At 29.8% G+C, this 12,553-nt stretch overlaps 1 protein-coding gene across 1 annotated transcript in view; it reads right to left on the reverse strand.

Annotated features, from left to right (window-relative positions):
- The window catches only part of LOC133323475 (nuclear hormone receptor FTZ-F1), a 53,335-nt gene extending 47,647 nt beyond the window's left edge, over positions 1–5,688 (reverse strand). Inside the window, exons 1-2 of the mRNA XM_061532399.1 lie at positions 5,129–5,688; positions 4,598–5,029 (exon numbers count right to left, since the gene is read on the reverse strand). Of these exons, the coding sequence (XP_061388383.1) occupies positions 4,598–5,029; positions 5,129–5,687 (991 nt within the window). The 5' untranslated portion in view covers position 5,688. The remainder of the gene's footprint in view (positions 1–4,597; positions 5,030–5,128) is intronic.
- Positions 5,689–12,553: the final 6,865 nt, after the last annotated feature.

Here is a 12,553-nt window from a genome sequence, read left to right on the forward strand (position 1 = left end):
TTTGCAAAATTCAATGTGAATTAACCTGGAGCATATGGAAATTGATGATGAAAGTCATTGTGAAATGATTTTAAATTCAATAAAAAAAATAATAATTTCGGAATTTTTGGAATTTTTCCATACTTGCTTGGTGAAATTTTTTGGAAATTTTCAAAACTTTCATATGAATTAATTTGCAGCTTATGGAATTTGATGAAAATCATTATGAAATGGCTTTTAGTACACAAAGAAACTATTTTTGATTTTGTATTTCGAAAATTTCCGGGGATTTAAAAAAATTCCACATGTGAAATTTTTATTTTATATGAAAGTTTTTAAAATTTCATTGGAAATTACTTGAAGCTTATAGAAATTAATGAAAACGAAAGTTTTAAGAGTTTTTAGTAAATTTCCCACATGTGAAATTTTTCTTTCATATGAAAGTTTTCAAAAATTTCATAGGAAATTATTCGAAACATATAGAAATTAATGAAAATCATAATTTTAAGAGTTTTTAGAAAATTTCCCACATGTGAAATTTTTATTTCATATGAAAGTTTGGAAAATTTCCTATGAAATTTTTAAAAAAAATCTTTACTAAATGTATTTTATTCCATAAAAAGGAAAATTAAGAAAAAATAAACGTTCTTGTCCTTATTTCACACTCTTAAAATCTCCCACCCTCAATTTCCAAATATAGACCTCAATGAAATACAATGACATGCTGTCGTTAAATCCTTTGGATTTCCTTCCTAGCCTACCATCGTCTATGTTATTCCAGCCATCCAACCACCCACCCACAAGAGACATAACTACGTAATATTATTACTAACTACGACACTACTAGGCAAAAGCCAGCTGGTTGTGACGATCCGCAAAAAACGTACGGACAACAAATATATTCAGTAAGAGGCGGTCGGTTCGGGGAGTTCGGGTGGGCATTGAATGTTGTTGCCAGTAACAACAGAAGCCTCAACAACATTTTTTTTCATTTGCCAGCACTTGGTGGGTGATGTTGTTGTTGTTTGTTGCTGTTGGTTTTCAAAGTTTTTTGTTTTCAATTTGTTTCTATTCCAGCAAGATACTTGATAATGAGAAGGCCTAAAGAATACTAGAATCATAGAAATAATAAAAATAAAAACTGCCTGCCTCAATATAGCAAAAATATGATGAGAAAAACGAACACACACACTTACTCACTCTCACACACAGAATAATAATCGAACAGAGAAACGACGAACCATGACTTAGAAGCTTTACAATAAAACAAAAGATATACGCAGCGAAACAAAAATCGATAATAATTTTTATTCTGCTTCGTCTATGAAAGATTCTTTTCAATTTTATGAAAAAGAAAAAAAAAAATTGAAAACTAAAAACAAATCATTTATTTCCTATTATTATTGGGGGAGATGGAAATTTAGTTGATAATTGTGTGAGGGAATATAAAAATGTGTACTGGGTTTTAATAAAAAAATACTAAAAATTATTTTTCAGAAAATTTCATATGAAATAAAAATTTCACTACAAATTTCATATGAAATAAAAATTTCACGCAACGGATATGTTTCAACAATTAGCATTTCTATGTGCTCGCAGTCTTTAAATATCGATTCTTTATAAAATTCATGTTAAATAAAAATTTCACTAAAGAATTTCATATGAAATTAAAATTCCACACAAGGAAAGATTCTAAAAAATTTTAAAAATAACATTTTCTATGTGCTATGATCCTTTTATTATGGTTTTTTGATAAATCTCAGACGAAAGAAAAATTTCACATGAAATTAAAATTTCGCACAAGGTAAGTTTCAAAGGAAAACTTACAAATTATTTTTTCTATGTGATTGGATCATTTTGTTATCGTTTTTTGATAAATCTCATTTGAAATAAAAATTCCACTAAAAAAATTTCATATGAAAAAAAATTTTCACACAAAGAAAGTTTCAAAAGAAATTTTAAAAAATAGAGTTTCTCTGTGCTCCGATCCTTTATTATGCTCTTATTTTTATTTCACATGAGATTTATCAAAAAATCATAATAAATCTCATGCGAAATAAAAATTTCATATGAAATAAAAATTTCACACTAGCAAAGTTTGAAAAGCACATAGAAAATCTAATTTCCACATTAAATTTTCTATGTGCTTTCATAAATCTCATGTAAAATAAAATTTTCACTAAAAAATTTCATATGAAATAAAAATTTCACACAAGGAAAGTTTCAAAAGAAAATTAAAAAATTAAATTTTCCTTTTTATATCGTTTTTTGTGAATTTCATTTGAAATACAAATTTTACTACAAAATTTCACATGAAATAAAAATTTCACACAAGGAAACTTCAAAAAAAAAGCCACACATTAGTTTTTCTATGTGCTCCGCGACTTTTTAATCCAGTTTTTCATAAATTTCATTTGAAACCGAATTTCAACAAAAAATTTCATATGAAATAACAATTTCTCAAACAATTTCACACAAGGGAAATTTTCAAACACTTCCAAAAATTATTTTTTCTTTGAAAGGCTGAAATTTTCATATACATTTTACATACATTTATACATGAAATAAAAATTTCATTGAAAATTGCACACAAATGAAATTTTTAAAAACATTCAAAAATTAGTTTTTCTATGTGCCCAGAGTCTGTTTATAAAGATTTCACATAAATTGCATGTGAAATAAAAATTTCACTAAAAATTGCATGTGAAATAAAAATTTCACTTACACTTTCACACGAGGGAAACTTCTAAAAAAATCACAAATTAGTTTTTCTATGTGCTCCGAGACTTTTTATTTCATGTGAAATAAAAATTTCATATGAAATTCAAATTTCTCTAAAAATTTCACATAAGGAAAATTTTAATAATTTTCAAAATAAATTATTATATGAGTTCTGAATGTCATCTAACGTTATTCGGATGATGAAAATCCCATTATCCGAACTTCGTAAATGCTTTATCCGTGTTATTCGAATAATTCGAATCTTAATAAAATAGTTTTTTAGAGATGATGCGAAAACGATATTATTCATTTTATCCACACCCTACAAATGCGTTATCCGGATTATCCAAAATATCTGAAAATCAGTTTCCCCATTTTCGGGTATCTGAAATAATGTATGACATTTTCACAACCCTATAAATCAATTATCCACTTTATCCGTGCACTAAAACGGCTTTATCCACGTTATCCGCACACTAAAAATGCGTTATCCGGATTATCCAAAATATCAGGAATTCATTTTTGCATTATTTTAATAATAGAAAATGATTTTTTTTACTATCATAGCTCTATAGGGGCATTATCCACTTTATCCGCTCACTAAAAATGCGTTATCCGCATTATCCAAATATGTAGAAGAACATTTTCCTGATTATATATATCAGAAAAAAATTCGTAGATGTTATCCCAGCCCTATAAATGCATTTTTCACTTTATCCAAGCATTTAAAATGCCTTATCCACTTTATCCGCACATTAAAAATGCGTTATCCGCATTATCCAAAAAAGCAAAAATTTAAATTTTTTAATTTTTGGATATCCAAAAATAATTTTTGATTCTACCCCAACCCTATATAGGGATTATTTACTTTATCCACAACCCAAAAATCCGTTATCCGCATTATCCAAAAATGTAGAAAACTTGTTTTTCCTATTTTCAATAACAGAAAATGATTCTTGATACTTCTCTAATCCTAAAAAGACATTATCCGCTTTATCCGTGCACTAAAAATCCGTTATCCGCATTATCCAAAATTTTACAATTTTTTTTTTTTTGATTTTTAGTAACAGAAAATCATTTTTGACATTATCCGAATATGAAAATGACATTATCCATTTTATCCGCTCACTAAAAATCCGTTATCCGCATTATCCAAAATTTCCGAAAATTATTTTTTTCCGATTTAAGATAGCGAAAAACATTCTTAGGTGATATCCTAGCCCTATAAAGGCAATATCCACATATCCTCACCCTAAAAACCTATTATCCGCATTATCCAAAATTTCAGAAAAATATTTTTCCGATTTTTAGTAACAGAAAATCATTTTTGACATTATCCGAATATGAAAAGGGCATTATCCACTTTATCCGCTCACTAAAAATCCGTTATCCGCTTTATCCAAAATTTCCGAAAATTATTTTTTTTCCGATTTAAGATAGCAGAAAATAGTCTTGAGTGCTATCCTAGCCCTATAAAGGCAATATCCACATTATCCACACCCTAAAAACCTGTTATCCGCATTATCCAAAATTTCCGAAAATTATTTTTTCCGATTTAGGATAGCGGAAAACTTTCTTAGGTGAAATCCTAGCCCTATAAAGGGATTATCCGCAACCTAAAAATGCGTTATCCACATTATCCAAAAAATCGAATGCGTTATTCGCATTTTTATCCGTTTCACGGATAAAGAAAAAATTATCCAAAATTAAGAAAAAAAAATATTTTATCCGAACCCTCATAATTTTTCGATTTTTCAGGGATAAAAAAAATTCGAAAAAAATGTATCCGTATTCTTATGGATAAAAAAGAAATTATCCGAACCCTATAAAATTTTTTATCCGTTTTACGGATAAAATTTGATATAAAAAAAATTAGAAAAAAAATGTCGGTACTCACCTTCCAATTTCATTCCCACCTCCAGACACTTCTGGAAACGACAATACGGACACCGTTTACGCTGTGTCTTATCGATGTGACAGGAGCGTTCCGCAACACACGTATACACCTTCTTATTTTGTACTGTACGCTTGAAGAAACCTTTACACGATTCGCAGGTGAGCAGGCCATAGTGATAGCCACTCACCTTGTCACCACACACCGGACACAACTCCTCGAAAAGATGTTTGAAATCTATGACATCCGGCGTCGAACCGCTAGCAGTGGCACTGGTACCACCACCGCCGGGGCCATTATGGCCACCGCCACCACCACCGACGCTGCCACCCATATGCGATACGCTCAAATGTGGAGCCGATGATGAAGAGGTGGCCGGTGGCAACAGGGACATATAGGTTCCAGAGGCTGAAGAGGCCGATGAGCCACCGTTACCGCCGCCGCTATTGATGGCAGAATTTTGACCGGCATTAAGGGTGACAACGCCGTTTATGAGGGCCATGCCACCACCACCGCTTAGCAGGGCGGCATTGTTGGCTTGTGAACCGCCACCGCCGCCGCCATTGGCGCTTTGCTGTGAATGCGAGGAGGTGGTGTCCTGATAACCTGTGGGAAATATATATTGAGAATCGATGTTATAGATATAGGAATATTGAAAGTTGGGATTATTGGCAATATTTTGTTGTTGTTGTTGCTGCTGTTGTTGTTGTTGTTGAGGTGGTTGCTGTTGGTAGTGTTGTTGTGGCTGTTGCTGCTGTTGTTGTTGGTGGTAGTGATGTTGTTGCTGCTGCTGATGGTGTTGGTTTTGATTTTGATGGTGTTGCTGCTGCTGTTGGTGGCTATTGTTGTTGTTGTTGTTGCCGCTATTATTGCTTGTCAAATGCAGCGTATAGCTGTTGTAATCATCCGCATTCAGTTCGGTCTCGGCCGCAGCCGCTGCCGCATTTATCAGCTGCTGATTTGAATTGGAATTGCCAGCTCCCAGCGCTGGACTGGAGGGTTGCTCCTGTTCCAATTGCAGCGAAAATGGTGAGATATTTAGCGACGATATAAACGACGCCGTCGCTTGTTGTTGTTCCATTTTCAATAACATTTTTTCACACAAAATTCATAAAAAAAATTGTGGTGTTACAACGGGGAGGGAGGGGGGTTGGTGGATTTCAAAAACAAAGTTGTTACTTTTTTCACAATTTTTTTTTCAAAACTTTTTTTGAATTTTTTTTCAAAAATTTTTTTTTTCAAAAATTTTTTTTTAAATTTTTTTTTCAATTTTTCGTTTTTCAGTTAAAATAAAAATTTTCACTTTTTTCGAAGATTTTTTTTTTTTGAAATTTTTAGAACACAGTTGTGGTTTGATGTTGCAACGCAGGGTTTGAAGACCAATAGTAGGAAGGCATGGAGAACGAATGAACGCGAGAGAGAGTACGTGTGTGTGAGAGCTTTTTTTATTTTCACTTGCAGTGTTGGGTTTGTTTTTGTTGTTGTTATTGTTTTGTTTTGTATGCAAGGCCTTATGTGTGTTGCTTGACTTCAGTGCATTGGGTAGGCTGGCTATTTTAAATGCCTGTGATAATTCTCAATGACTTGAGGCGAACAAATTTATTTAATTTTTTAATGGATTTTTTGCACTTTTTGGGTATGGGGATATTTAGAGACGTTTTTTAAATATTTTGGTGGTCACTTTTTTGGCTTTTTGATTTTTTTAAATTTATTTATTTTTTTAATTTAATTAAATATTTTTTTTTTTGTTAAATGTTAAGGCTTGTGTTTTTTTTTTTGTTGTTGTTGTATTTTTAAGGCTTAGGATGTGTTTGTATTTTTATTATTTTTTTTTTTTTCAACAAAAAAATTTTTTTCATGAGGTTTTTTGGTGGGTTTAAATTTTTTAATTTGAAATTTTTTTCAAGGGGGACGGTAAATAGAATTTTTTTGCAAGTGGTTGATTTTTTTATTCAGTTTTGATTTTTCATTTTCTCAATTTCTGGAAATTTCAAGCAAATCTCTGGTTCTTCGGTGGTCCACGGCAGCCAAGAGATTGTCCACATTTTGTTGGAAATTATGGTTCAAAGAAAAAAATTATTTTTTTTTTCTTTTTTAACGATGAAATTTTTTTTTGAAGAACGAATATTTTGGATTTTTTGAAATTGTTATTTTAAAAAAATATTTTGGGTTGTTGATGATTTTTTTCTAAAAAAAATATTTTGGGTTTTTTTGATGTTTTCTTTTTTCAAATATTTTATAGATTTTTTGATTTCAAAAAAAAATATTTGAGGGTTCCTTCGATGATTTTTTTTTTTCAAAATATATTTGGGGGTTTCTTCGATTATTTTTTTTTTTAATTTTTGTTTTGTTTTTTATTTTGTTGTTGTTTTTTTTTTTTTTAGAATAGAAATCACAACTTTTTTTTTGCGTAAATATATATGTTTTGTTGTTATATATTTTTTTTAATATTTTGTATTTTTTTAAATATTTTTTATTTAAATTTTTTAAATATTTATTTTTTTAATTTGAGAAAAATTTGTATTTTTTGTTTTGAACAGGTACTTGGTTTTACGTTGAAAACGAAATAAAAACTTGAAATGGGTTTGTTTGTTGTTGTTATTTTTAAATAATTAATTTTTTACAATTTTTTTTATTAATTTTTTTATGAAATTTTGTTTTAATAATTTTTTTTTCTTGGTTTTTCTTTGACAACAAAAATGAAAGCGGTTTGTTGTTGTTGTTTATTTTTAAATTAATTTTTCACAATTTTTTCAAAAAAATTTTAAATTAATTTTTCAAAATTTTTTTTTTAAATAAAATTTTCACAATTTTTTTTAAATTAATTTTTTTTTGTTTGAAATGGGTTTTTGTTGTTGTTTTATTTTAAATTAATTTTTTGCATTTATTTTTTATGAATTTTTATTTTCATAATTTTTTCGAAAACAGAAAGTTGGATTTTTTTGTTGCTGTTTTTTTAAATATTTTTTATGAATTTATTTCCAGAATTTTTGATGGTACTTGAAAGTTGCTTAATGTTGTTGTTTCTGTTTTAATAAATAATTTTTAAAATTAAAAAAATTGGTGATTTTTTTAAACAAAAAGTTGGGGTTTTATTTACTACTGCTTTAATTTTTATGAAAATTTTTTCATAATTTTTTTCAAAAAATTTTTGGAAGTTGTGATTTTTTTTCTGTCATACACCAAAACACAAAATTGTTGTTTTTGTTATTTTTTAGAATTTTTTTATAAAGCTTTTCTTCAATTTTTCTCTTAGTTATTCCACTTTAATGGGTTAATTGTTATTGTTGTTGCTGCAAGAAAAGTGTTAAGCCGTTGTTTTTTACAATAAACATAATCCTGGGGCTGCTATTGTAAAAAATTTGGAACTTAAACACTTTTTGTGTTGTGGTTTATTTTTGTTTTGGGAATTTGTTTTTTTATTTACGTTACGGTTTATTTTTTTATTTTTCAAAAATATTTTTTTTTCGATAATTGTTTAGTTTTATTTTTGGATTGTGAATATTTTTCTATTTATTTATATTTTTTGTTATTATTGTTATAACCATTCAAAATGATTTTTTCTTCTTGTTGTTGCTTTTTTTCTATTTAATTTAATGATTTTTTTTGTTTGTGTGTTGTTTTATTCTGCTTTATTTTGTTTAGTTTAGTTACGCCGAAAACACGACCAACATCAACCACGTATCTCGATTGACTAAACCCAAGTAATGGCGAGGATACCCGCAATACTCTACAGCAGCAACAGCAACGGCAGCAGCGCAGACGACCGAAGGCGCACTGTTAACGCAACGACAGCAACTTTGAACGGTCTTGCACGGACGGCCCCCCAAAAAACACCAACAAAACTACATAATATTAAAATGCTAGCCAAGACGTTAACGCAGCAGCCAACAGAGCCGATGACGACGACTTCTTCTACTTCGTCTCTTCCATCTCTCCCCACAATGGCCCCAAAAAAATTCAATTCAAATGAAAACGAAAACCCCATGAACAGAGACTATACCAACAATATGTGCCAGCCAACAACAACACCATGCAGAAAAAAACACGATTACGTAGTATATTCTGTAATATAACATATATATAAAACTCCCATACTGAAACACCTCCCTCCCCTCCCCAACTACCATTCCACCACACAGCAACACTCTGTGTTAAGGCGCGCTCTTAAAAAAAATTCATTTCATTTTCATTTACAGCAAAAAAAGTTTCACTTTCATTTGGCCAGGCCTCTTAATACAGCACACAAAACAAAAGGCACACACACATACCATACAAACACACACAATTCACTACACTACACTACTCAGCTGAGTCATGTGGAGAAGCCCCAATAACAACAACAGCATAACAACATAAGGCACACACACACACCATACATTCAATGGAGCCCATGGTAGAGTGCTGTGTTATTAAGTAAAGAGTAGAGAATTAAAGCTCTCTCACTCTCAGAGTGGCGCTCTAACGGCACACAACAACTTTACATGATGTAAGAAGAAGAAGCAGAACAGAGGAACACACAGCCACACACACAGAGCCACACAGCATAGCAAAGGCATAGTCACACACAGCCGAGGCAAAACAAAACATTGCTTATACGCCTCACTACACGACGATGCTAATGGATGACGACGACGAACTCTCGCTCATTCGTGTTCTCTGTTTACAGTGTTGTGTATGAGAAGAGTGCAAGACCGTAAGAGCATAAGAGCCAATAACATAACCATTTTGAAAGCGAAAGTGAAACTTTGTAGCCAAATTATTATGAAATAATAAAAAAGTAAATATAAAAAAAATCACAGAGTAAGAGAGAGAGCGAGCGAGAGTCAGAGAATAAGAGAGATGGACTAAAATCAAATAAAAGGGTAAATATAAGGCATTTTTGGGGCCAAAATAAAAATGGGAAACAATGAAAAAAATAAATTGGGGAATGCTAGACAACTGATCATAGACTCAAAAAACAATAGAAAAAACGGGATTGCTGCAATCGTCATAAAGTGTTGCTCGTATATTGGTGTTGTTGTTATTGCTCGTATTACTGTTGTTGTGTGGTGTATGGTTTTTGGTGTTAGGCATACAAGATTAACTCTTTTGCAAAGGCGAAGAGGAAGGGGGGAGGAAGGAAAAATGAGGTGTATGTGTATGTTTGTTGTTGTTGTTTTGTGCAAAGTTTATGTTGTGTGTTTCATTATTTTTCGGGTATTATTGTCATTACCAAAATAAAATATAAAAAAAAAAACATTTACAAAAAGAGGAGAGCATGCACACAAAGTGTTTGATGATATTGTTGGGTTTACATTTTTTAATGGTCGGCATTGTTGTCATCACAGACATACACACACACACACAAGAAATAGGCAGATATGTTGTAATCAATGGCTGAATATGAAGCTCTATTGTTTTTGTTGTTGTTATTATTGTTACAAGACAAAATAATGTAAAAAGATATATTTACAAAAAAAAAAAAAAAACAATAGAAAATAAAAATATGGAAAATAAAAAATATAGAAAATAAATAAAAAATGTAGAAAATTAAAAAAAATTAAATTAATATACAAAATTAAAAAACAAAAAAATTGAAAAAAATTAAACAAAAATTGAAAAAAAAGTGATTAAAAATTTTTGAAAAAATTAAAAAAATGTTGAAAAAGTTAAAAAAAAATAAAAAAATTGAAAAAAAAATTTGAGGAAATTAAAAAAAAATAAAATAAAAAAAAACAAAATTAAAAAACAAAAAATTGAAAAAATTAAAAAAAAAATGAAAAACAATTTTGATTAAAAAAAATTTTAAAAATTTTGAAAAAATTAAAAAAAAATGAAAACATAAAAAATTGAAAAAAAAAAATTAAAAAAATATTTTGAGAAAATTAAAAAAATAAAAAATATAAACAAAAACCCAATATAAAATTGAAGAAAATTAGAAATTTGTAAAATCGATTTTATTCTTGTTGTTGTTTTGAAAAATAAAAATATAGAAAAATAAATAAAAATTATAGAAAATTAAAAATTGATTTTTGTTGTTGTTTTTTTTTTTTATGATTACGTTTTCGACGTCTTCTGCAACATAAATCACGTTTTTTCTGGAGGGGGATTGCCATGAAGCATGTGGTTAAATTGTTACAACTTTTTTGAGTCAATATCACTCTCACATGGCAAATTACAACAACTTTCGAAAATTTTTTGTAACTTTTCTTGTTTTTTTTTTTTTGAAATTTGAGAGAAAATATATGTGCTTTTTGGATGATTTGCCGTTATATTGGGGGTTTTTTTTTAGACAAAAAATTATTTGTGGGGAAAATTTTTTAACAATATTGAAAATTGGAAAAAAAATTTAAAAATTAAAAAATTAAAAAAAAATAGAGAAATTTAATCTCTTAGAGACGGCCAATGTAGAAAAAAATAATTTTGTTTTGTGGAAAACAATTTTTTTTTGGTTATTTTTGTGGGGGAGGTACTCCCCACACCGACAGGCCTCATCTTACGTCATGATGTATGTTTAGTAAAAATATTATAATGTGCAAGTTTTGGTTCAAATCGGACAATCCAAACGTTTAAAAATGGATTTAAAATTTTTCACAATTTTGAAACCTTTGTGAGGAAGGTACACGAAGGGGTGGATCGATGGGTCCCATGTTTTTGTACATTATGTAGACTAGGTTAAAATATTAGATTGTGCAAAGTTTGATTCCAATCGGATACTACGTTCGCATGATATTATTAAATTAATTTTCAGCAAATTTTTGTCCCCTTGTGGGGGAGGTACTCGAAGAAGTGGGTCGATGGGTCCCATCTTTAAACATTATGCAGACATGCTTAAAATATTAGGTTGTGCAAATTATGGTACAAATCGGGCAATCCATTCGCCAGATATTGAATTTACAAATTTTTAACATTTTAACCCGATTGTGGGGGAGGTACTCGAAGGAGTGGATCGATGGATCCCATCTTCAGACATTATGCAGACATGCTTAAAATATTAGGTGGTGCAAATTTTGGTTCAAATTGGACAATCAATTCGCCGGATATTGAATTTACAAATTTTCAAAATTTTGATCCCATTGTGAGGGAGGTACTCGAAGGAGTGTGTCGATGGGTCTCATCTTCTAACATTATGCAGATATGCTTAAAATATTAGGTTGTGTAAATTTTGGTTTAAATCGGACACTCCATTCGCCGGATATTGAATTTACAAATTTTCATAATTTTGACCCCATTGTGGGGGAGGTACTCGAAGGAGTGGATCAATGGGTTCCATATTCTAATACAATAAAGGCTTGGTTAAAATATTACAATGTGCAAAATTGGAATCAAATCAGACGCTCCTTTCTTATAATTTTATCAATTTATTTTCAGTCCCCGATATATATCGAGCAACCCTCGTATTATAAATTTTTTCTTCTTCTTCTTCTTCCACTCACAAATGACATTCATTTTCGTCATCATTTTGTTGTTGCTGTTATTTTTTGTTCTTTTGTTGCATTTCATTCATGTTCATGACACCAATTTTTGTTGCTGACGTACGATGTTTTTTTGCTTCTTCTTCTTCGATTTTTTTTCTATCTTTTGCTGTCATTATTTTTGTCTTCCTCTTCCACAAAAGCGAAGAAAAAATCAATGCATGAAATAAAAAAAAAAAACATCTTTATCATCAACAAACATTTGCTACTGGCAATAAAAATTGGTTAAATTAAAGCTTTTTTTAAAAAAAATCACAATTCAGCAAAGTTTTTGAAGAGAATATAATAATTTAGCGGAGTTTTTTAGGGAAAGGCAAGTAATTTAGATAAGAAAAATCAATTCAGCAATGTTTTATTATAGAAAACACAAATTCAGCTAAGGGTTTTGACGGAAACAGCAATTCAGCTAAATTTTTCTATGAATATATTCAATAAAATGGAGTTTGTCGACAGAAAAATCTAATTCATCTAGGTATTTTGTTAGAAAATTAAAATTCAGCAG

The sequence above is a fragment of the Musca vetustissima genome, unplaced genomic scaffold (assembly GCF_032173495.1).
Source record: "Musca vetustissima isolate MV318-11 ecotype Yass unplaced genomic scaffold, APGP_CSIRO_Mvet_v1 utg37134, whole genome shotgun sequence".
NCBI classification, from domain to species: Eukaryota; Metazoa; Arthropoda; class Insecta; order Diptera; family Muscidae; genus Musca; species Musca vetustissima.